Source organism: Eremothecium cymbalariae, chromosome 6 (genome assembly GCF_000235365.1).
Source record: "Eremothecium cymbalariae DBVPG#7215 chromosome 6, complete sequence".
NCBI lineage: Eukaryota > Fungi > Ascomycota > Saccharomycetes > Saccharomycetales > Saccharomycetaceae > Eremothecium > Eremothecium cymbalariae.
Window position 1 is genome coordinate 674,153 of NC_016454.1, and position 24,620 is coordinate 698,772.

The 24,620-nt window shown below is 40.8% G+C and overlaps 11 protein-coding genes across 11 annotated transcripts; 4 read left to right on the plus strand and 7 right to left on the minus strand.

Annotated features, from left to right (window-relative positions):
* Nucleotides 1–587: 587 nt before the first annotated feature.
* CHS6 (Chs6p) lies at nucleotides 588–2,780 on the minus strand (the record flags this gene model as incomplete). Its single annotated transcript, XM_003647493.1, has 1 exon — nucleotides 588–2,780. One exon carries the CDS (start codon nucleotides 2,778–2,780, stop codon nucleotides 588–590), a length of 2,193 nt encoding a protein of 730 aa, XP_003647541.1.
* Nucleotides 2,781–2,988: 208 nt separating this feature from the next.
* LSB6 (1-phosphatidylinositol 4-kinase LSB6) lies at nucleotides 2,989–4,647 on the minus strand (the record flags this gene model as incomplete). The annotated part of the gene is made up of 1 exon (XM_003647494.1): nucleotides 2,989–4,647. The coding sequence occupies one exon, from the start codon at nucleotides 4,645–4,647 to the stop codon at nucleotides 2,989–2,991; it is 1,659 nt and encodes a 552-aa protein (XP_003647542.1).
* Nucleotides 4,648–5,572: 925 nt separating this feature from the next.
* GSH1 (glutamate--cysteine ligase) lies at nucleotides 5,573–7,555 on the plus strand (the record flags this gene model as incomplete). Its single annotated transcript, XM_003647495.1, has 1 exon — nucleotides 5,573–7,555. The coding sequence occupies one exon, from the start codon at nucleotides 5,573–5,575 to the stop codon at nucleotides 7,553–7,555; it is 1,983 nt and encodes a 660-aa protein (XP_003647543.1).
* Nucleotides 7,556–7,842: 287 nt separating this feature from the next.
* Nucleotides 7,843–10,233, minus strand: MEF2 (mitochondrial elongation factor MEF2; the record flags this gene model as incomplete). Its single annotated transcript, XM_003647496.1, has 1 exon — nucleotides 7,843–10,233. One exon carries the CDS (start codon nucleotides 10,231–10,233, stop codon nucleotides 7,843–7,845), a length of 2,391 nt encoding a protein of 796 aa, XP_003647544.1.
* Nucleotides 10,234–10,413: 180 nt separating this feature from the next.
* On the plus strand, nucleotides 10,414–11,328 carry GCN3 (translation initiation factor eIF2B subunit alpha; the record flags this gene model as incomplete). The annotated part of the gene is made up of 1 exon (XM_003647497.1): nucleotides 10,414–11,328. The coding sequence occupies one exon, from the start codon at nucleotides 10,414–10,416 to the stop codon at nucleotides 11,326–11,328; it is 915 nt and encodes a 304-aa protein (XP_003647545.1).
* Nucleotides 11,329–11,421: 93 nt separating this feature from the next.
* RPC37 (DNA-directed RNA polymerase III subunit C37) lies at nucleotides 11,422–12,201 on the minus strand (the record flags this gene model as incomplete). The annotated part of the gene is made up of 1 exon (XM_003647498.1): nucleotides 11,422–12,201. One exon carries the CDS (start codon nucleotides 12,199–12,201, stop codon nucleotides 11,422–11,424), a length of 780 nt encoding a protein of 259 aa, XP_003647546.1.
* Nucleotides 12,202–12,450: 249 nt separating this feature from the next.
* On the plus strand, nucleotides 12,451–14,667 carry DBP7 (putative ATP-dependent RNA helicase; the record flags this gene model as incomplete). Its single annotated transcript, XM_003647499.1, has 1 exon — nucleotides 12,451–14,667. One exon carries the CDS (start codon nucleotides 12,451–12,453, stop codon nucleotides 14,665–14,667), a length of 2,217 nt encoding a protein of 738 aa, XP_003647547.1.
* Nucleotides 14,668–15,210: 543 nt separating this feature from the next.
* GSM1 (Gsm1p) lies at nucleotides 15,211–16,980 on the plus strand (the record flags this gene model as incomplete). The annotated part of the gene is made up of 1 exon (XM_003647500.1): nucleotides 15,211–16,980. The coding sequence occupies one exon, from the start codon at nucleotides 15,211–15,213 to the stop codon at nucleotides 16,978–16,980; it is 1,770 nt and encodes a 589-aa protein (XP_003647548.1).
* A 116-nt stretch (nucleotides 16,981–17,096) lies between these two features.
* Nucleotides 17,097–18,620, minus strand: RQT4 (Rqt4p; the record flags this gene model as incomplete). The annotated part of the gene is made up of 1 exon (XM_003647501.1): nucleotides 17,097–18,620. The coding sequence occupies one exon, from the start codon at nucleotides 18,618–18,620 to the stop codon at nucleotides 17,097–17,099; it is 1,524 nt and encodes a 507-aa protein (XP_003647549.1).
* An 823-nt stretch (nucleotides 18,621–19,443) lies between these two features.
* PAM16 (import motor complex subunit PAM16) lies at nucleotides 19,444–19,833 on the minus strand (the record flags this gene model as incomplete). The annotated part of the gene is made up of 1 exon (XM_003647502.1): nucleotides 19,444–19,833. One exon carries the CDS (start codon nucleotides 19,831–19,833, stop codon nucleotides 19,444–19,446), a length of 390 nt encoding a protein of 129 aa, XP_003647550.1.
* A 412-nt stretch (nucleotides 19,834–20,245) lies between these two features.
* Nucleotides 20,246–22,792, minus strand: Ecym_6358 (uncharacterized protein; the record flags this gene model as incomplete). Its single annotated transcript, XM_003647503.1, has 1 exon — nucleotides 20,246–22,792. The coding sequence occupies one exon, from the start codon at nucleotides 22,790–22,792 to the stop codon at nucleotides 20,246–20,248; it is 2,547 nt and encodes an 848-aa protein (XP_003647551.1).
* Between the last annotated feature and the right edge of the window lie 1,828 nt (nucleotides 22,793–24,620).

The window sequence follows — 24,620 nt, forward strand, 5'->3', positions numbered from 1 at the left end:
ATTCTATTACTGTCCGTTTTCTTAAAAATGATAAAACCCAATATAACCACAGGACTGAATTTATGCAAACACTAAATTATAGTAATACCTTAAGTTTACTCTTGAAGAGTAACTGCTTCTTCCCCCTTTGATTAACGTTATGCCTTTACAACGTTCGAAAAGAACGGATGGGGTAGGGTTCGTTTAGCTACTTCAAAAATTCACCAGTATGGGAGGAATAGTGTATCAACGTTATCTTGGTCACAAAAATGTCCAGAAATGCTGATAGCTGTATAAAACCACTACTCGAATTGAGCGAAAAGGCAGATACACTGTTGAGGGGTGGTGCTCTCGTTCTAATGACTTCTTCTTCGCTTTAATCCTGTACTCAGTCAAAAACTTTATCAATGATGAATAAAGATTAAACTCGAAAGAAAGCTAAGAGAATAGTCGAGCCGTTACCCGGGAAATGGATATTCTGGGCGCGATGAAAATTTTGTGAGAGAGAACAGAGGGAGGCCGGGTAATCGGTTTTGTTGGAGAGAAATTACAAGGTCATGTGACTAGATATAGAGGTAGTTTGGAAGAACATTAAATGTAAAAACAGATTATTCAGTATCTATCTGGTCAAGAAACTTCTCCATGAGTGGTCTGATGGAGTTGTTGTTTAGATAAAATCCGTACAGTCTGGTGCGTATGATCTCTTTGCTGTGTTCTTCGCATAGTTTGTAGAGGGTCTGTACGGTCAGCCACTGGCACCAGTCATGGAAGCGGGCAGCATATGAGGCATTCGACGTCAGGAGATGGAGGATGACGTCAATGTCATCTTCCTTGTATATGCCGGAGATGTAGAGTTGCAGGAGTCTTTCTGCAGCGACGGTGTCGAACCTAGCGAGAATGCTTGTTCTGAGGCAGGCGATCGCCTCTTCGTAATACCAGGTCCTGAGTAGGGTTAGGCCCAATAGCTGCCATTCCAGTCCGCTGTTTTCGACATTTTTGTTGTGAAGAGGAATATTTGTACAAATTTTGAGATCGTCGTAAAGGTCCATGAAGAGTCTATCTAACCATTTTTCACAAAGTCTCTTGTTTTTGACTTCTCTGTTTAGGGATACGGAGCTTCTCATGTGCTCCCGTTGCATAACAAAGAGACTGGACCTCAGTTTTAAGAGGCTGTTCCAACTAATTTTGTGGACTATACGTATAAGTAGGTCATACACCTGGGCATCTCCGGGGGATAGTTTGTTGGATGTGGTATTTCTTTCTATCACCAACGTGTTTTTGATAGCTTTGACTTCCTTTTTGGATACAAAGTTCACTAGGTTGGAACCCTGGGGGCCATAAATGGGGCCAATTGTTAAACAGGGACCATTCCATATCTCTTCAATGCAGCCGCCCCGATTTGTTGGTTTGGACATTACAATGCGGCCGTATATGAGGGACCGCAATTCCATACTATTTATTTTGGGCATTGTGTTGAACAAATGGTTGTATTCACCTGAAAGGAGTGTCTGAACTGGTTCTGATCCCAGCGGCCTATTATAGTACTTTGACTCGACAATATCTATCATAGAAGAATCATTTCCAGGGCTGGTTGAGGATAGTCGGGGCATAGAGTTGATGGAATACAGTGCGCTTTCATACTGCCCCAGTTCAATGTAACACAGAGCAAGGTTGTACCAGGCTTGGAAATTATCGGTGATTAACTCTGTAGCTCTTTTTGCTAATGGAAGCGCTAGTTCGTAATCCTGTTTATTGATGAGAAATTCCACCTCTAGATTTAACAGATCAATGATATTCTTGAACTCAAGCAAAGACAAAGAAGGGAAATTAGGGAAAAATACATCAAAGGCGTCTTGTATTTTCTTAATTGTTTGAAACTCATACGAATTGCTAGCCATCAAGACTTTAATCTGGACTAGTCTGTAACAGAATGCATTCCTCGTGTCTTGTTGCATGAGCATATCCAAATAATCTACGGTATAATGGTATAGCGATCTTGATACTAACGACAAAAACGTCAATAACGCAGTAACTAAGTAATTCTGGAGTATCGTTGGGCCCATATAAATTGTCGAATCACAACCTGATTCTATTCCTCTGGGAAGAAATTTACACAACGAGGATATTACATTTTCACAATATTGAACGCCGTTATCGATTCCAATAGGATACTCAACAAGACCTGGGGCTTTTCTGCCACGATCTCTGTTCATCACCATACATCTAATACAACCACTCACAAATGTCTCTTCCCATAACTCATCGCTCAATTGAACCGGGTTAGCGCTATTATTATAATCCAACACATTGATTTGAAAACGTTTTTCGGACACAAATCTGATTCTAAGATCGACTTTTGAAAATATGTTAAATGTACAGTATGTTGCAATTTGCTTTTCATTCTTGCAATTGGAACTTTGATCCCACCTCAAAGTATTCAAATACGCGATTGGCATAGCCTCACTTGAGACATCCAATCCTGTAACATAATGATGTTCACCTACTTCAACCTGATGATACTTATCGAATTCAGTGACGTGTACTAAATCTGGAGGTCCTATGTCTACTTTATCATTAGCTGCTAGTTTCATAAGAAGTCTTGACCGAACGGTTAATGCTTCTCCGAGCTGGGATTCAATTATACGTGGATGTTGAATGGACGACGTAGTGGACTTGCGCATATCTGGTGGAAATGACGACGACGGCATATCTAGTATTCCTTCATGTGATGCCAATCCGGAAGTCGAACTGACAATACTTCGTGTCTGCTTTTTAGGCTTTCTATTCCAGAAAAACACCATCCAGGTTTTGCTCAGTGCCTCTGTAAGCTGAAATGAGATATTATATGAAGAGGAAGCGATATACTCGGGTACACTAGATGATTGGATCAAACAGTGGAGGGTTCAATGTAGTCATGGCAACAAGATTTAAAACATATTTAGAATCAACTGTACTTTCATACGAAGTTAGGCGATGACCATCGCTGTGAAGATTGTAGAGCGTAAAGGTTTAGCACCAAGTAAAGACCGGTGGCTTACTACTGCATATCTGTAACCTTTCCACAATTACCTTCTTTGTTGTTACTTGGGATGTAGGCCGATTCATGTCGGATAAAAGCTCACTTATTGGGTCTTCTACGAATGACTGACGGTCCTGCTCATCATGGGTCTTTCTATCAGGGAACTGTGGGAAATTGAGCAGGATGCTTTCCTCAGGTACAGAGGATAGAATCATTGGTGATGATGCAACGTCCAGGTTTTCATCTATTGCAGAACCAATGATATTCATGGGGGGGTTTTCTGCCGGCACCTCCAAGATCTCGTCAAGAACGAGGCATCTAGTTCTACGGATAAGTTCGAGTGGGCCTTGTGATGGATGTTTTAAAGTCTCTAGAACGTTAAATGCCTGACCTTTCAGCACGCTCCATTGTTTTTTCCACATTCGTTCTGTAAATTCTGCGTCCCTTCTGAACAAAGCGTGGAACTTTAAATACGATTGCTCCCACCATTCGGAGCTCAATAAAATGCGCAGGAAATGTTCTCTAGTCTCTCTCATAAAAGGCCTGTTGGTAATATGCAATGGTAGGTATAGCCATCCATAAGGATAGGAACGCCATTCGTCAGGATGTTTCCAGGGGAAAGACAATCCGTTGTCAATGGCTGCAACATGTACCTGCCAGCCCATAAGAGATTCTTCTATACGTATCATCCAATTGTCTAATCCTCGATCGGTGTTTCGCATAATGTAGTCCAATATAATTAGCTTTTCCAGCTGCAATCGAAATTGGCGCAATGTATCCGATGTCCACCGGAAATTCGCCGTCTCCACTTCCTCTAAAGAAGGAGGGGTATCCATCTCTGGTGACAGGGCCTCTGGTAACGGATACTTTTGCAAAAACGTAGCAGCACTTGTATAATCGGTTAGAAAAAGCTGAAAAGATCCCAATTTACGTTGCAGCCTCTTTTGGAACCCGCAAAACCACTTATTCCTGCTATCGTAAAAGTTCATGGAATCCAGAACTAACGTATCCGTCCTGGGGACGAGATTGGTGCGAAGCTGCCTATCCAGAAGTGATGCAGCTGCCTCGCAGATATAACCCAAGTTCGGGATCAGGCAGGACCTTCCAAAGAAGCATGGGAAAAACGTCCTATGCAACCACTTCGTCCACTTTGGGGACAAAGGTCCATAGGGCTCCTCGTCCTTGGGTTTGAACACACCAAGGATCTCTTCGTTCGTCCCATACACAAAGTAAGACCCACTGGATCCAGTTAAGATCCTCTGTAAATCTATCCCAAGATCTTGCATAGCCTCGATGCAATTCGATACAGTGTATTGAAACTGCTCCTGGCTTCGAGCTTCATCCTCGATCCCATGCACCGCAGCAACATTCCTCGGTTGGAACACAGAGTACTCAATAACATACTCTCTACTATCCTGCGCCCCCTTGACACCATTCTGCAACATCCCAACCCCATCTGTCCACAGTCGTGAGATCAGCGATTTATGAGACCATGAATCCATCGACAGAAACGAAGTCTGTCGCGATCGCGAATTCGCCAAAGACACAAGTCTCATCTGCTGCTCCTCTTGAAATCGCAACCAGTCGTAGCTCGACTCCGAAACTACACCATAGTTCATACCCACATGATCCGACTGTAACTGCTCCATGCCACAACCCTCTTCTATCTGCCCCCTTGCTTCTCACGTACTCACTTCTCTTCCGTGCAGCTACATCCACTTTAAAAAACCGGACATGTTTATGTTCAATGAAACAATCTGCCAAAATACCTAAACTGCACTCCTCGGCCTCCCCAAAACGTACAATCCAAACCTGGTCTTCAGACCCCCAGCCTTCCCCATTCCATCTCTAAATACTTCCTGTACAAATTCAAAAACCACTCCCCCCTCAATTGCCCCCACATCTCCCCTGCCTGAACCTCCATCACCTGCCCACCCGCACAAATACCCTCCCATCGACTCATATCCTCCGCCCGCCATAAATCTTGCCTATTCAAATACTTATTTTTAAGATCTACACCGATTATATTGCAACCCAAGCGTCTTGCCTCGAAACTTTGAATAACTGCTTACCTAACCATTCTCAACATGGCCGTGGTGCCATAACTCGTGATCCTGGTTTCATTTACACATGCCTCTTGTAATCCTCTAAGGACCTAATTCACCGCCAAAACAATACAGACTAATTGGTTTCTGGCAGCATTCCAATGTAACATCTTTTCCAACCCACCAAAAGTTTTAATTTGTCATCACAATGACTTTTTCATTGTCTAGCCAATCTAAAGCTGCAGCGTTCCTCTGGGTAAGCGATGACATGTCAGGCGGCGAAAATTTTCCAAAAGTTGATTAATTTCCGGTCAGCGACAGCGTTTGTGAGAAAACGTTTCTAATACATAGATATAAATTTAAGGTGTTTTATGTTTGGTATTGTGAGTAGGAAATTGTTTTTGGGGGTATTCAAAGAAGGCCAGAGGATTTGAATTACATCAGTGCTGATCAAAAAAGGGAGTAGTTCCACGGTAGTATTTTTGTGTTTTATTGGCAATAATAATATACTGGAAACTAAGAAATTAGCATGGGACTGCTAACCTCGGGAACGCCATTGCCATGGGGGGATTCTAGGAAGTATATTGAGTATGTTAAGAAGAATGGTGTTGAACAATTATTATATATTTTTGCGGCAGCTGCTGAACGGGATGGTGATCCTCTTTACTGGGGAGATGAGTTAGAGTATATGATGTGTATCGTTGATGATGTTGCGGAGGAGGCCAGGCTCACGGTGCATCATGAGGCAGTGATTGGAGAGCTTAATGGTGAGTATAAGGGGGAATGTGAGGATTTGAATGTTCATTTTCATCCTGAGTATGGGAGGTATATGTTGGAGGCAACACCTTTGGTTCCGTATAAGGGTTTCAACCCTACGGAGGTGGAAGAGAATATGCTTGCGAGGCGTCAAGTTGCATCTGCGAAGTTATGTAGGGCTAATGTAACACCGTTGTCCATAACAGTGTTCCCGAGGATGGGTTGTTCGGATTTCAGTGATATAGAGGATGCCTGGTCACACAAGAACTCGGCTAGTCGATCGCTTTACTTACCTGATGAGATTATAAACAGCCATGTGCGATTCCCCACGTTGACTGCCAATATCAGGACCCGGCGTGGCGAGAAAGTTTGCATCAATATCCCAATGTATCGTGATGAAAGAACCCCTGCTGACGATGATACAGTTTACACTAGAGATTGGTTTCCGAGGGAGGATGCTGAGTCCGTTGTTGCGAGTAAGCCAGGACACGTTTATCTGGATGCTATGGGTTTTGGGATGGGGTGTTCTTGTCTACAGCTAACGTTTTCAGCTCCAAATTTGAAGAAAGCCAGGTATTTGTATGATTCCCTAACCAATTTTGCCCCAATCTTCCTTTCTGTGTCTGCAGCGTCGCCATTCTTTAAGGGTTGGTTGGTGGATCAGGATGTTCGTTGGAATGTTATATCTGGCGCTGTGGATGATCGTACACCATATGAACGCGATATGGAACCACTGCTCCCTGAAGTCAACGGGCTGTATGGAGGTATTGCAGAAGACAGGACTTCGAGCACCCAACGTAATCCAAAGTCTCGGTATAGCACGGTTGCTCTATATTTGGGTGGGAACGATTTTTACTCCTCTGAATTGAATGATATTGATGTTCCCATAAATACCGATGTATTTGAGAAGCTACAGCATAATGATATATACAGCATTGATCAAGATTTAGCGCGTCATTTTTCTCACTTGTTCACTAGGGACCCCTTGGTTATTTTCACTGAGTTGTTGGATCAGCAAAATCACATCGATATAAATCATTTTGAGAATATTCAATCCACTAACTGGCAGAGTTTAAGGTTCAAACCCCCATCTCAGGATGCTACTCCTGACAACGTTACTGCTACTGGTTGGAGAGTGGAATTCAGGACCATGGAATCTCAGATTACAGATTTTGAAAATGCAGCATTGGCGACGTTCATTTACTTGGTTGTAGAATGTTTGTTGACATTCGACGATGACATTAATGCATATATACCGATTTCAAGAACGCTGGAAAATATGGGCCTGGCTCATAATCGTGGCAGCATTATAACTACAAAATTCTACTGGAAAAATGACTTTTCACCGGATGCAGACTCCTCAGCAAGCATGTATACCATTGACGAAATTTTTCACAGTACCAAAAACGGTATTTTTGCTCTATTCATTGATCGCATCTTAAAACATAAAGGTTATATTGCAAACAGCTGGGTAGAATTGGCCAGTTCTGATATTCCAAAGATTCGAAGGTTATATTATTATTTAAAGTTGATCTCTGATAGAACAAGGGGCAAATTGCCTAATGCTGCGGAATATATGCGCAATTTTGTTTTAAAAAACCCTGCATATCAGAAGGATTCTAGAATTAACAAGAAGATTAATTATGAATTGTTGCGAACGTCATTAAGGTTAGCTCTTTTGGATAACTCTCATGGGGAGGTTACTGAATACTTTGGCGAAGAAATTGGAAACTACATCTTGCAAAATGGGTTGTGAGTTGGTTGGTGGTCTATAAAATTACGTTTTCCAGATGTAATTTTTTTCGTGCACTCTCTTCAATCATTTGATAAATTATGATATTAAAGACAATTTTAATTTTGGTTTAATATAAACATACAAACTTATATGTAATATTCTATATATATATATATATATATACTTCCACATTTAGTAACTCTTTGTTGTACATTTTCACAAGACCTATACTTTCGTTGAAAATTTCACATTAGTCCAACATTGGAATTGTGGCAAACAGATACTAAAAATACTATATATGCATATATTCACAGGTCTCTTAATATATCTCTAATCCTATCCTGACTTGCTAATTCCATACCCCAATAATCCATATGTATGCTTCCTCTTCCTTTGGTCAACATTCGTAGCTTATTCATATATGACACCATCTCTCTAAGTGGAGCTCGTGCTCTAATAACCTTATTAATTTGCGCTTCCTCATTGATTTTGGCTAGGAGCAATGTAGGATCAGAGGGCAAGTACTGCCTTTTGGCTATCTCATTAAAACTGTTACTGGTGTTACCTAAATTTAAGTTTGATCCCCAGTCATGCTCGTCTTCAATTGAAAGAATATTTGCGTTCCGTGCACTAGACAAGTCTTGAACAACATTACCAAGATCTTGCTGCTGTGTAATAACTTCAAGATCCATTATTGGTTCTAAAATAGAATAGCAGTTCTCAGGAAAATTATTAAACGAACTAACAATAATTGATCGAGATAAATGCAGGATTGGTGAAACTGAGGTGGAATCCGTGGGTATTTCCCAATTACCACTTATGCGCACAACACATGAATGAAGTGGGAAGTTGCAGATTTTACCACCTTTTTGAAGGCCTACAATGCAACTTGGAATCAATGCATTTATGATAGATTCATAAGGTATTTGAAATGGCCAATTGTTCTTATGATATTTGTGATGTTTTTCCATTACCAGATAGTTGTTGTCCCCAAGCGGATACCAGGATTCACCTTTTTGTGGGCGCTCTTTGGATATTTGATCCAACGGCTCAACTTGAATTGTCAAAGAATATCCATCTTCTGTGCTAACAGTTTTTGCTTCTGATTTGGCACTAATAGTTTCCTTATATGAAACTACAACTTTACCCACAGAAATTGCAGCTTTGAATTCTTTCAACAATCTATCAGTGGCTATTTCTAAATGCAATTCACCCATACCGTTGAGCAGTGTCTGCCCCGTCTCTTCATCTCTGGTAACAACCAATGAGGGATCTTCCCTACATATCTGGGACAAGGATTCATCCATGGCTGCTTTATTCCCAAGGGTTTTTGGCTCTATTGCCACGCTAAACACAGGAGGTGGAATTTCAATCGGATGAATACGTAAAGTCAATTCTGTGTTCTTGTTTAAAGATCTTAGGCCATCCTTTTTAGTAGTATGAGCAAGAATAGTGTCACCAGTTCTAACATGTTCAGAAACATTACTCCCTACTAGAACACCCAGTTCACCTGGATATAAAGATTTGATTTCTTCAGGAACGTTGGCGTGCATGCGTACCAGTTTGCCTAACTTAAACTTAACATTTGTAGTGGAATTATAAACTGTATATCCACTATTCAGGACTCCTGAATAAACTCTAATAAAGATCATCGTGCCCCTGATTGCATCTGTAATTACTTTGAAGGCCATAGCAATACATAAATTGCTGTTATTATTAATCAATATTCCCATCTTTGGATCACTATGTATTGGGACATCTTTTCGGTTAAATTCAGGAACTTTGGCTTCCAGCGGTGATGGCAAATAATTAACAATTGCATCCAACAGCGGTTGAACACCTATATTCTTGAAAGAGGCCCCACATAATATCGGAGTTGCATAATGTGCCAACGTTGCATCACGGATACCTTTATTTAATATATCAGGAGGAACCTTCAGATAATCACCATCCGCAGCTTCTAAAAAGTACTCCACTAGAGTTTCGTCCACCTCACTTAAGGTTTCAACCAGAGATTCCCTACATTTTACTAGCTCTTCATAACAGTCATGGTCTTCGGTAATTGATGACACTTCGATTTTATCTGGATCGTTTAGATCCCAGGTTAATTGTTTTGCATTTACAACATCCAAAACACCTGCAAAAACCAGCTGTTTGGTATCAGTGTCAGTTTTGAATATCGGAGTATTTATCAGCAGCGGTCTTGTTTTCATTTTAATCATTAGTTCCTTTACAGTTCTGCTGTATCCAGCACCAACTCTATCCATCTTATTAATAAAGCACAGCTTTGGGACTCCCTTAGATTGCTTCCAAACCTTCTCCGTCTGAGCCTCCACGCCTGCTACAGCATCTAAAATAGTTACACAACCATCGAGTACCTTTAAGGATCTAATAACCTCAAATGTGAAATCTGCATGTCCAGGTGTATCTATCAAATTAATGTTATACAATTTCTGCCAGTTAAATGAGATAGCTGCACTTTGAATAGTAATACCCCTAGTTCTTTCTTGGGGTAGAAAGTCTGTAATTGTGTCTCCTTGATCAACATTACCTATCCTGTTGGTCTTACCACTGTAGTATAACATTCTTTCAGTTGTGGTAGTTTTACCGGCATCGATATGGGCAATAATCCCAATATTCCTCACCTTGCTGATATCTGCAGAAGTGGATATCAACCTGCGAAATAGTCGGAAGTGCATGACGGCTTAGTTGTGCCTCAAAGTCATGTTGGTAGCATATTATTGAACCCTTCTTAATAAAGTTATTGAAAAATTTTTGACGGCATTCAGTTACAGTTCCAATAGATAAGACATCGATTGACAGAATCATCAAGCCCAAACATAGAAAGTCTTGCTGCTAATCATCTAAATATTCCAATAATGAGTACTAATTTCAATATTACAAAGACTTATCTAAAGTTTTTAGAAGATGATAACGAAATGACAATGCCGATTGCTGCCATTGAAGCATTGGTTACTATGTTAAAAGTTAAGAATCCAAGTACGTCAGCGGAGATGATCAACTCAGTAAAATCATCTACTTTAGAATTAACAACCTCCATCCCAAATTCGATATCCTTAAGAGCTGGTTGTGATATTTTTATGAGATTTGTGTTAAAGAACACCCATTTGTATGGTGACTGGGAAAGCTGTAAGCAACATTTAATCGAAAACGGTCAGTTATTTGTTTCCCGTGCTAAGAAGTCCAGGGATAAGATTGCTAAAATCGGTATTGATTTCATTACAGACGATGATATTATATTAGTTCATGGGTTTTCAAGAGCCGTTTCTTCTCTTTTGAGTTACGCTGCAGAGAAGCTTATAAGGTTTAGATGCGTTGTTACGGAGGCTAGACCTACTCAACAAGGCACACTGCTATACAACTTACTTAAAAATAAAGGTATACCAGTAACCATGGTAGTAGATAGTGCTGTTGGTTCTATTATTCACAAGATCGATAAGGTATTTGTCGGGGCTGAAGGTGTAGCCGAATCTGGTGGCATTATTAATCTCATTGGTACATATTCTGTGGGCGTACTTGCAAAAAATGCGAGAAAACCATTCTATGTCGTTAGTGAGTCCCACAAGTTCGTTCGTATGTTCCCACTATCTCCGGATGACTTACCAGTAGAGAGAGATCCATTGGACTTCACTCGGAATGATGAACCTGAATTGTTACGTAGCCCACTAATCGATTATACTTCCCATGAACACATTACTGCACTAATCACAGACCTGGATGTGTTAACTCCAAGCGCGGTTTCAGAAGAATTGATTAAAATGTGGTACGACTAAGGTTTCCTTGTTTAGAAATCTGGTTATAGGATTATATATTTACAAAACGTAAAAATGAACACAAAGCATATCTCCCTGAAAAATCAAACTGATCTATAATAGCTTTCCCAGATATGCCAGGCTTTCATGTTTCGGAATTAGAGCTTCGCGTGATTCTTCAGTGGTGACCTCAGCTAAAAAGCTCTCAAAAGTATCTTCCTTCCAAACCAATTCCTTACTAACTTCATCCTCAGCAATTCTATGAGCTAGCAAAGACCCTCCTAATCTTCCTTGATTTGCTTCATTAGAACTTTTCACAGACATGGTCACCACTTGAGCCCTTTGTTTGGTCCCACTAGCACCGTTCATAACATTTTGTATATTTGCGTCCTCATGCTTTCTTTGCTGTTGTTTTTGGTCAATATATTTAAAGTATGGTCTTATCTGTGCTACCTTTTCAACAGGCATTAAATACAGCTGGCCATCATGCATCAACCCCACGTACTGACCCTCATTAGAGACACCAACACCCTTGAGTGTCTGAACTTTAACGTCATCCCAGTCCTCCTTAGCACGATCCTGATTGTAAAATACATCAGTGTTAAGTGGAATATCCAGCTCCAATAAACTACTATGTTCCTTATACCGAACTTGTGACACCGGTAGATGGTTCACAAACCTTTTGCCCAATTTCTTGGACTTATTTGCATACTGCAGAACATGTATTGGGCACGGACCGTGTGTTATATTTAACGGTATTTCTCGAACAACTGGATCATTGAAATCTTCCTCATCAAGACCGTAGTCCGGGCCCTCTTCTTTTATAGAAGGAGCCATAACATCCTGTAAAACAGCATCACCGTCTTCTTCGAGGACGAATAAATTCTTCTCCATAACTACCAAATACCCACTAATAATAGCTCGTCAGAAACCCCAAGATGGTTATGTCACTAGCAAAGGTACTATATTTCTATGGCTTCCATTCAATTTAAAGAGAGGTATTTAAGGTATTGCTTTTTTCGATGAAAAAAAATTTCGAAGAGGTTTTAAAAGCATTTGGAGATGAGATGACCTAGTTAAATGTACATTAGATAGAGCCAAAATTCAAGTATCAATCACTATAAAACAACGTATAATATAGTTATGAGTGACGATGATGGAATGATGTTAGTGAATTTCACCACTGGTGATAATGGTGGTTATTCAAAGCCTGCACGGCAAGTAAAGGTAATTGGTGGTAAGTGGAAGGACCGCAGAAAGCTGAAGATGAGGCTTGAAGGTAAGTCTCATGTTGTGAAGAGGTCATTACATGATGATCAGGAGACCTCCAGTTCTGTTGATGGTGGTGGCTCGGCTGATAAAGAGCATCAGGCCAAGAGACCGACGCGACGCGAACATACAATTAATGCTGTAGATTCTGCGCCTGTTCCTGCACATAACAATTCAACTCGATCAGGACCCATTCAGATAAATTCGCAGAGGGTTTCCTCTTTGTTCACTTCTAACAGAGAGATTACTACTTCATTTGACACAAGCGAGCAGGTCGCGGAATCGGAAGTTACTCCTTCGAATGCTCCCCTGTTACTGGATTCTTTTGAGTCATTGGGCATTACTAGTCCTCTGGTGTCCCATCTTTCTGAAAAAATGCACGTCAGCAAACCTACAAGAATCCAAAAGCTTGCCATTCCAAACTTTCTCGTCTGCCGCAATGACTTGTTCATTCACGCTCAAACTGGATCAGGTAAGACGCTAGCATTTTTGTTGCCAATCTTCCAAAAGATACTATCCATGGAAGAGCAGATCGACCGACACAGTGGCTGCTTTGCAATGATTATTGCACCTACCAGAGAGCTTGCATCACAGATCTACAATGTGGCTAGCACATTGGCAGGTTGCTGTCATTATTTGGTTCCGTGCCTATTAGTTGGTGGTGAAAGAAAGAAATCAGAAAAGGCTAGGTTGAGGAAAGGTGCAAATTTTATTATTGGTACACCGGGCCGTATCCTAGATCATTTACAAAACACTAAGGTTATCAAGGAACAATTATCATACTCCCTCAGATATGTCATCTTGGATGAAGGTGACAAGTTAATGGAATTGGGTTTTGAAGAAACGCTAACCTCTATTTTGGACATCATCCACAACATACCATGCGAATCTTCGAAATTTCCTGTGCTGCCAACAAGAATTATGCATGTACTATGTAGTGCGACAAAGAAGGGCACAGTTGCTAAGTTAGGAAACATTGCGCTCAAAGACTACAAACTTATCAGCAGTGGCAGTAATTCTGCCGATATGAATACAGTACCAGACCAATTGCTTCAAAGGATTACAATTGTGCCACCAAAACTGAGACTTGTAACTCTATGTGGAGCCTTATCAAATTTGACAAAAAAACAATCCTCTAGTACTACTACTATGCGTACTATCGTCTTTTTATCGTGCTCAGATAGCGTAGATTTCCATTTTGATGTATTTTCAGCATACAATGACTACTATAGGAACCTGTTGGACGAAACAGTAAGATTACTGGCTAAAAGAAACACCGCGCTACCTTGCTTGTCCGCTGACCATGACCCAAACGTCATATTTTACAAACTCCACGGCTCTCTCTCCCAGAAAGTCCGCACCGCCACACTCAAACACTTCTCATCAGAGACAGACGCTACATCTGGCAAACATCTCATAATGTTCTGCACTGACGTCGCCTCAAGGGGGCTCGATCTACCTCATGTTAGCACCGTGGTCGAGATGGATCCTCCGTTCTCCGTAGAAGACCACTTACACAGGGTAGGCCGTACTGCCCGTGCTGGTGTCAATGGTGAGTCCCTGCTCTTCTTACTACCTGGAGAAGAAGAAGGTTACGTCGAATATATAAAACCATACCATCCACAGGGCTATCAGTTCTTAAAATTCGATAAGGACATCTTGAAACCCGCCTTCCAAGACTCAAACATACAGAAGTCCGACAACACTGTCCTATCAGATGTCCATGCCAGCTGGGACAACAATGCCACCACTTGGCACTTAAACGTCGAGCGTCGCATCCTCGAGAACCCCGACGCCAAGCAGCTAGCACACAACGGCTACACAAGTCATATAAGAGCATACGCTACCCATCTATCGAAAGAAAAGCTGGTTTTTAACATCAAATGTCTTCATCTCGGACATTTAGCAAAAGCATTTGCCCTCAGAGAGAGACCAAAAGCGATCTCATCTGCTCGCGCCAGTAACTCTCGAAATAATAATAAAAATAATAATAATAATAATGCATCATCGAATGATGCTGATTCCAAGACAAAAATGCTACGCATGGCAAGAATGGTAGTAAAACAAAATAACAATGAGTTCAACTACTAAATCCCCCAGAAAACCAAAAAGAGAATAATACTAAAACTTTCCACATTAAATTCCTATATACCGACTACTATTATTATAAAACCTTGTATCTTGCTTTTTCTTAATAATCTAAGTGACCAATATTCCACCGATTTTCACTACATATTTGTAACTAGATAGCGGACCTTTCCTACACAGTGCAGTTGCTTTATCTCTTCAACTTGTTTTAAGCTGCTTGTGCTTTTTAGTCCGACCTCGGAAACCGTTGCACAAAATGATTCCTAGTTGACTACTCCAGAAGGGGAACATCAAATGGCTAGTTAAGAACACTCCATTCTTTTGTCAGCTGCAAAGATAGAGAGCTGAAGTCGGAATTGTTTTGATTTGATTTATCAAGTAACCGAATTGTACATATTTGCGATTTCTTTTCGTTGGGTAACGAATCATCAAGTAGTTCCCCGCTGAGGCACTCCAGTAAATGAGGATTTGTAGTATAAGAGATACGAATAATCTGGAGCGAAGAAAATGGATTCCTAAGACAATAGTGGTGCAACTCGCAAGAAGATGACAAAGAAGATTCCAGCGGAAGAAAAACTAAATAGGAAGCCTATTGCACGGGCTTGTGTGTTCTGTCACGAGAAGCATTTGCAGTGTGATGTGGGAAGACCCTGTCAAAACTGTTTGAAAAGGAATATCAGTGAATCATGCAGGGACAATGTTAGGAAGCCAAGGAAAGGACGTGCTAGGTGTTACAGCGGAGGTGTTCCCGGGGTGGTGGATGTGATGAAGGGTGAGGACGGCGGTGGGGTTGGTGGTGGGGGTCGCGTGCGAGTGATGGGGAAGAAGTTAGAGGGGGGTAGGATAACGGCAGGACGGAGGAGGGGTGATGGGCATATGGTTGGTGGTAATGTGAACAATAACCACGAGCATGTCATTGGGAGAAGATATGTTGGTGGTGGTGCAATATCTTTGATACCTGATAATGAGGGGACTGCAAATCAGTTGGAGTCGGAGATTGTTGGGGCGAGTCCAAAGGGCAGCAGCGTGATGCAGAAGCCCAACGGGGTTTCCAAATCGAAAAATCAGGTTAAAACCTCACCGGATGCCTTGCTCAATGTTCGTAGCCTTGACTCATTTTTCAACCCTAACGTTGATACGATTATTAATGAAGCTTTGTTAACAGCAAATACGTATCCTACTAGTGCCACAAGCCTGGGCGCACAAGTCGACGAAGCTATAGCATCTCAAACTTCAGATGGACATGAAACAGACGATGTCAGTTTTGACAGTATATGGGCTTCTAATGAATATATGATGCTAAATGAGATGCTAAGCACCCCTTACATGTCCCGATATGATTCTAGGACAAATCTCTCCTCAATAGTTGAGACAGAAAGAGATGTGATGTCCAAGGTTGATGATTCTTTTATTAACAGCCTAGATCCCTCTAAGCAAGTAAACCCAAACGAATTGATGGCTGATCAGACACCTTTATTCAGAACTATTTCTAGACCTCATATCTCATTAGATATTGCAGCATTAGCACCTTCATACCAGAATGATAGCTGTTCAGCCCTTCCTCCCAGTGTAGAAACCAATTTACCATCAGACGAAATACCTTTGAGTGTTAATGATTCTGAATATTTTACTCCATATAAATTTCGGCAGTTAGTAAAGACTCCAGAAGATCTTTACCAATACCGCGACAAAATAATGCCTCATAATTACCGTCAGGCCTACCGGGAGCTGCTGATAATACTTCGTCAGCGATTTTTAGAATCCGAGGACGAGTTAACTAAGGTCGAGGGACCTAAACAATTGCATGCAATCGCGCAGTCGATCAAGCTTTATTATGCGCCAATATTTGTTACGTTGACATCTAACTTAATCGAAAGCGATTTGAAAATTCAAGAGTTTATTTTACAGCGTACACTACTGGAATATGAGAATATGTCCAAGATGGTCAACTGTATTCCTATGTGTATATGGAGACGTTCAGGTGAGATTTCGTATGTCAGTAATGAATTTCTGTCTCTCACTGGGTTTTCCCGGCAAGAGATGCTTTTAAAGAGAAGATTCATCCTAGAATTCTTTGACAATTGTAGTATTGTGGAGTATTTTCTACTTTTTAACGAGTATTTGGCATTTGCGTCGAAGGAGGGATTTTCAGGGACATCTGACGGCCAGGCGGTATTTAGTGAATGTAACCTGCTCTTAGCAAATGACAACTTTTTAAAATGTGCCTGTATTTGGACAGTTAAACGAGATAGTTTTAATATACCAATGTTAATAATGGGTCAGTTCCTACCGATATTTGATGCAGATCAAAATTGAACCTTTCTCAGAGCTATAAAAGAACATTTGCAGTTAATTTATTTTAAGTGACATGAACTCTTTTTTTTTCAGTTATCTTGAATGTTGTTGTAAGACGTTATTAATTTATACGCGTTTCATAAAACAGCTAAAATAGCCTCCTCCAATGAAGTGTCTTGAGTATCGCCAATCTGTACACGGTTTGGTACATTCTTTGAGAGGAGGTTTGCAGGTTCCTCCTGTGTTTCGTTTATTGTAGCGGTGGGAGATTTCCCTATGTATATTGGCTTTTTGAATTGACTTTGATGCCTCTCATAATTCCAAACTTCCGTCATCAGTTTACTAGTATGCGTTGCTTTCTCTTCGTTAATCTTCTTCTTTAGCTCTTTCATCTCTTTCATCTCTTTCAAATCTTCCTCATCAGAAATCCATTCAAGTTCGTCATCAGAGGATAGATTCACAACCTTAGATTCTTTGGCAACCTCTTTTAAATATGCTTTCCCATCATTACCAACTGTCAAGTCTAGAACTACTTTACCTCTTCCAGTACGCGCCTTTTCAAGTTCTTCCCATCTTTTTAAATTGCGCTGTTGTTTTTTCAAAATCATAGCTTTCTCATGGACTGATCCCCAAATTCCAGCATCATTGCTCATGCTGAAATCACTTGCATTATCTATAATTGTCATTCTTTCAGCACCAGTGTCTTGAAAATGGAGAAGTTTTTCCAATCTTTGTTGTGCAGCGAATAACTCCTCATCAACTTCACTTTGTGCTACAGCTGTTTTATCCTGAGCTATGTTACCATTGGAATCATTGCCTAGTACTTGTATGCGCTTGCGTTCACGCTCCTTTTCCCTTTCCAGATGATCAAACAGTTTCTCTTGTTCACGGAATAAATTCCTACCCTTTTCATTATTCAGTTTGAATACTTTCTCCTTCTTTTTTGGTATCTTAGAAGTTGACTTCTTTGAATTTAATTCCTCCCTTTCACCCTCTAATAATTCTATAATCTTCAGACGCTCATTCATGGGAATTAGATCCTCTCCACAGAATGTACAATTGTTCAGGTGTATTCCTTCTTTACAACATATGATTTTCCCGCAATTTAAACAATTAGGAGCTATTTTGAAAAGTGGATGTAATCTTGCTTGACAATTACAACTATATGAATCCAAAGAACCACCATCTGAAGCCTGAAGCTCTAATGTGTGTAATGCATCCTCTATTTCTTGCAGACTTTGGAGTTTGGAAGTCAGTTTCTTTGGCTTATTTGCTACCTTGTTCGTCCTATCTGTTGATGAAGAGGCTGAAGTAGATCCTACCCCAGTAACAATAGCGTTGTTTTCAGATGGAGGGTTTGGTGGCGATTTGTGGTATGCCCTTTTGGCTTGTTGTTGTTCTGTACTTATCATACCTTTACCCGTATCGTTCCTAGATGAGCTATCTGCTGTCAAAGATAATTTTTCAATAAATTGTAATACGAACTCAAAAGATGAGTCCTTATGGCCCATAATGTTTAAAAAATCCTCTGCGATTCTGTCTGAATCACCATTGGACTGGCTTATAATGCTAATACATAGTTCTTTGATTGATTCAGCATCCAACGGCAGAATCCTCGGGATTGATTTTAGTCCAAAGTCAATAGCTTGGTTTTTTGTCATATATCTTCAATATTAAGAGTAGAATCCTATGCCTTGTAATGAACCCACAAACAGTATTCAGTTTAACTATAGTCATCTATCTATCCTTCTATAGAGTAGTATAAAACCTCGAACCCTAATGCATTAAAAGCATTATCGCCAAATCCGGGTAACACCAGAATTTGAAGAACTATAAATTCTCGAGGCTTTGAAAATTTTTATTCCATCCTCGCAGTGCTTTTATCCTAGAATTTGTTCTTAGAAAACCAATCATCAGTAGTGGTTAATACTATCTAAAGATAATATTAATTACAATTTCTAGAAACCTAAGTTTCCATTATCTCAGTCCTCATGGTCCTCTGGTTCAAGATTCTATCCTGGAGTGTTGTTCCGTTCAGGGCTTGGTTAATACTGGGATTTGAGTAATGGTTACAGTTTTTTAACCCATAGCTGAACGGATTTTGACTGGCCCCAAACAAGCTAGCTACAATTTCCGTTTCGTTTCCGGTTTCTTAGATTATTATCTGTTATGAGAGGGTCTGGAAGTCAGTCGGTTGTTAAAACCTAAACGGTTCAGAAGACGCATGTTATCCATTGTGCTACTTAACTGTCGCTTATGTTGGGTATCCGTTGTGCCCCCTCTCATGTCAGGACATCTCATTTCCATATCCTTGATATGGTGTGATATTTAGCTAGTCAACAAGTCTAGTAGTTAAAAACTCAGAAGCGTTTATGAATTGTCTTATTTACGTATTTACATGAGATGTCGCCTTTGGAACAACAGCGATGCATAGGCTTTGCTTACCTTATACATGGGCTGCTGCTGGGATGTGAATGGGCATAATTACTGCGGCCCAGCCTCCTGCTTTCCATGGGCTTTATCTTGTTCCGCTAATTCCCACTTTAAACGTTCGGCAGCTCTGTAAATTTTGCTTTGTAGGTAGAAGGACCCGCCTTTGTCTTGGTCATTGACATCAAAAAGGTACTTGAATCTTTGTTCTATCTTTTCTAAACTCATACTTTTTTCCTCATTTTCAATGTTTAAAATCTTACAACTCTCATCCAGGGTGATTCCACCATATTCAATATTGGAAGTGCCTGTTTGTGATCTTGCTGTTGTACTTGCACCTTGCTTCGCCATTTGTGTAGCTGCCTGCTTGTAGGCCTCCGTGAAAGCCCTTCCAAAAACACGGGCACCTGTAAATATAACCTGAACCAAAATTCTGTGAGCCATGTTGAGATGAAGTGGTTTATTACCTGAATGCTAAGATCTAAAGCTCTTTGTAAAACCATCCGGTTCAATTATTTGCGCAGTGATAGTTAATATTAACTGAAAACTCTTCAGAAATCAAAAAAATCATTGAGTCATTTTTAACGAAGGTCACTATGAGATGAGAATGAAGATGATACAGTTCCCGAATCGTAATCATCGCATTGAAGTATCCATTGATTGACGGGAAACTCGAGATTAGTCATTAAGGATAGTATATATATATATATATATATATATATCTAATGGTTGTAAATAGTTATATATATTTATATATATAGGTATTTTTGCGTATCAAATTGGTACCTAAGTAGAAAGCACCTCAGCTTTGGTGGTGACCGCGTGGTTCTAATATTATGTCAGAACAAGCGGACCATTAAGAAGGCTTTACTTTTTTTTTGTAATCAGCAAAGCTGAGCTTTTTCTTGGTGTTCGAAGCGCTAGGTAGGTTTCCAGAGGTATTGCCAGGGGGTACCTTTTTACTGACTGCGCCTTCTATAGATGTTACAGCGGCAGCTGAAGTTAGGGCAGCGGCGGCAGCAGTAGATGTTGTTGGTGATTTCATGATTTTACTTCTGGTTAAGGAGGAATCAGTACTGTCCTCCGGAATTGAGCCTGAGGAAGATACGACGATGTGTTCCTTTGGTGAGTGAGAGTAATCCACAACCTGAGGTGTCGACTGGGGTACCGGTATTTGCGCTTCTACCGGTATCGCTAATACCTTCATGTCTCTGATGTTGGATTCATTGTATTCAAATGGATTAGTGATTATAGTTGTACTTGGATCTGAATGTTTGGCAGATTCCTTTGACTCTATGTACCTATCCAATAATCGAAACTTATAAGGTTTGAATTCATCGGACATAGTCCCAGTTTGTTGTTCAGTCGAACGCAGAGGACTCGAGTTTGTGAGGGTTCCTTTAGAGTTGGGTACGGTAGCGCCTGTTTTGAGTTTCTTGCAACCAGCGCGATGTTGATCCTCCAAATATTTTAGTTTGGACCTATTAAATTTTACTAAAACTTCGTGGGCTCTGGCTGCATTGGTAATAGCTTCGTGTGCTAAAGATGATAAAATTGGGGTTTGACGCCTATTCTGAACTTTACCTTTCTGCAGAATTTCATTTAATTTATACCTATTGTTCATTTTTGATTTCACAGATTTGTATAGTGTTTGAGAATACTTCTTAACTTTGAACAAATGGCAATCCTTGTTGTTCGCACCACATGCACAATCCCCCATACTTAATACTGTGTCCACAGAATGTATAAGCAAAAACTTATCTGGTTCAGGTATAGAGTCAACAGGTGTTCCATCAATAACCTTACAAATTGGATGACGTAAATCCCAATCCCAGTTAATGTGCAATTCTTCACCCTTTTCTATATCCCTAATTGCCCGTAGAACGAATTTTACATTGTTATTACTATGCTGCTGTTGCTGTGTACCATTGGACGTTTTAACGTTGGTAGGATTCACACATTTCACTCTGATCGTTGCGAGTTCCACATTAGGATCACATGATCTGCGTATATATCGCGTTAAATTCCCACATAATCTCGCATCGATGTATAAAGGCCAATGAGAATGAAATAAAACCTTCTGTGTTGGAGAACCTAATAATCTGTAGTTATTCCTAGGGTCCTCAAGGTACTTTTTTTGAAAATCAACCTCACCAAGAAATTCTTCAATCAATGTCCCACTATAACATTGCTGCTGTAAATGAACCCCAAGTTTGGGGAACCCCGAAAACGCTCGTGAGTGTGATGATTCAGAATATGCCTTTATTTCAAGCGGCAGTGGCTTGAAAACCTTATTAGCGTATGGTATTATCCAATCAGCGTCACTATGCTTTTCAATAAACAGCCCCACATATTTATCCTTGATATCGTAAGTCGTTAAAGGTAAATAAACGGCAGGGTAAGCTTCTTTGGCATTCATGAAAGTTTGTCTAGCGGGATATTCTGTGGTAGCAGCTGCTTCCATAATAGAATTCAGAGCATTGGTGGAAGCTTCTTCTCCATTTATGGGCCCAGATCCCCTCGTGCTTGGTTGTTCCTTGGAAGATGATAATCGCTCCTCAACATGGGTACCACCACGTTTCCTCCTTTTGTTGCCCTTGATTCTTTCGTGCTGCTTTCTTTTTGCAGTCTTTACATCTATATCCCTTGGGTGACAAACTTTGCAAAGAAAATCGTCCGGAGCGGCACTCTCATCTTGAATACCATAGCAGGTGGCATGCTGCCATCTATAACAGTGGTCACATTGGATCGTAAATCCATCATCATCGTCATAATTGCACACACAAGTGATGATGCCATCATCCGGATCCACGATATACGAATCAGAAACTGGCCAGCTGTTATCATCACCTTCCCGCAACTTGCTCTCCCCCTTGGCTACACTAGAACGCCGATGTGTGCGCTCTTCTGGCTTCACTGCAAGTGTTTCCTTGCTCTCAGACGCTCTCTTAAGAGGTAACGGTACCTCTGCAGCTGCTGCCAATGCAGCTGCTGCAACCATACCTTTACTGGATGCATTAGACGAACTACTGTTAGTTCTAGAATGGCGGCCCTTGCCCAGCTCTCTACCGTGCAGCAACGGTGGATCATCGAGCAACGTCGCTGCTGCAGGGCCGGGAGACGCTAATGGATTGATGGAAACCGTGCGCGACAGAACCACAGACCCGAAATGCCCAGTCTTTGGAATGCTTAAAGATGACCCCTCATCTACCGAAGGAGGTGTAGTAGATGCTGATCGCCGCTTGGGAAGCTCCCGTTGCCGCTCTTGCTCTTGCGGCTGCTGCTGCGCCTGGGACCTGTTATTATTACCTTTAGAAAACATCAGAAGAGTAGAAGCATCCTCCAACAGAGATTGCTCCTCAGGATGATAATCTAGAGATGCTGAATTATTGGTAGGCAGCATATATCTTAAAAGGCAGTGTTCACAAATAAAAATAAAAAACTATCCAAATAGAATGGAAGCCTGGTTTCCAATAAAAAACGAACAATATATCACCAGTTTCTATGAGGATAATAATAAGAATCCACAAGTAAAAAACAAAACCCTAACCCTGATCCAAATCTGCTTCTCGTCTGTCTAAAACCCCAGTCTCCTAAAAATGAAGTACCGTACCCTAGGGGAAGGCCTTTAAATTCTTTAAAATGGTCCTGTTTGCTCAACCAGAATATGCTGAGTATATGAATCGTCGTAACAATACGTACAGTGCACACGTCAGCAGGTCAGACTAAAATAAAACCTCGCCAGAACGACTTGACAAATTTCCAGTAACGGTGCCCGAGAGACTTGGACAGCAGAAACTTTCTCTCACCTTTAAATAGTAGTCTATGTCTCGTTTCCGAATATATGTTTTTAGAAATTACTTATTACAGAGTTGCTTTCTCTCGTTCCTTAGAATTTTTTTGGATTTTTGCCCGCGATTAGTGGAAAATGAGAGTAGTTAACTATGTGTCTACAACTAAGGGGGAGTGTGGGAAAGGTTGGGCCGTTTGTATCCGTTGGATGTAGATATTCTGTAGTGTAGTATAGCTAGCAGTTTCCAGTTGTGAAACAAGGCCCAGAAATCTGAGGTTGGTGTAGTGTTGAGGGATGGGTTATATATTTTAGAGTTACCCGAAAGATGGGGTTTCACAGGGTAGATAAATGAGCACACATTCTTGATGAGTTAGCAGTGGGGTTTGTTTGTGGCTCGATGGCAGCGTGAACAGGAGTCGTACTGTTGATAATTGCATCGACAGCGGCAGTAACTTGTCTCAGTAGCTGTGGCTGTCGCTATTTAGTGTGAGAAATAGGATAATCGACTTCCATTAATGGAAACAATGGCTTGTATATATATATTGATATTACGTTTCGTCGGAGGTCCATAGGGACGAGGTGGCTGTTGCTGCATGGAGGAGGGAGAGGACAGTATTTGATGACGAGTGGGCCTGTTGGAGCGCATCGATCCATGGGAGAAGATCCCAAGGAGGCAGTTTTCTCCTGATACGGCTTATTGTGTATGTCGAGACATACGACAAGACATATATAGAACGATATGCAAATGATTGTACGCCTTGTGCTATGAAAGCCAACGTGTGCTTAGTAATGGGATACAGGCTCTCTTGTTCTGCCGGCGCATGCCTAATGCCAACAACACTACCACACCCCTGCTGTTACTAATGTTAGCACGATACTATATAATAGAGATACTAAAACGAAAGCGGCTTTGTTACGCATGAATAGGGTAGTAGTTCGACCGGGGAACGAGACGTAGGCGTGGTCACGCAACCAGCACAGATATATTGTAAGATGTATAAGGCCATTCCTAGTGGTGAATGGGCGTCGAAACGGTATTTTGCCCCACCATAGTGAGACATGTTGATGCTACTTTGTAAACTTTTCCGATGTCCATAAACGGCTCAACTGTCCGTAAGTTGCAGTTTGCTCGTTTAAGTTGATATGAGTGGAATGTTGTTGACTGACGTTTCCTTGCATAATCGTTTTCGGTTGAAAAATTGAAAAAAAAATTTCTTTTGAAAAATATAAAATATTGAAAAGATATCCTTGCTGCCTGGAAGGCTTCGGGGATTGGTTGGCTTGAGGACGTCTACTAGCTTGTTCTCTGTATATATATGATTTGTGTTCCAGCGCGAATTTATCAATCAGAAAGTTTTATGTATTGCGAGTACCTGACATTCTTTACTGGTTCGGAGTGTCTGGATCAGTTTTCTAAATAAAGCTCGGGTTCTCGTTC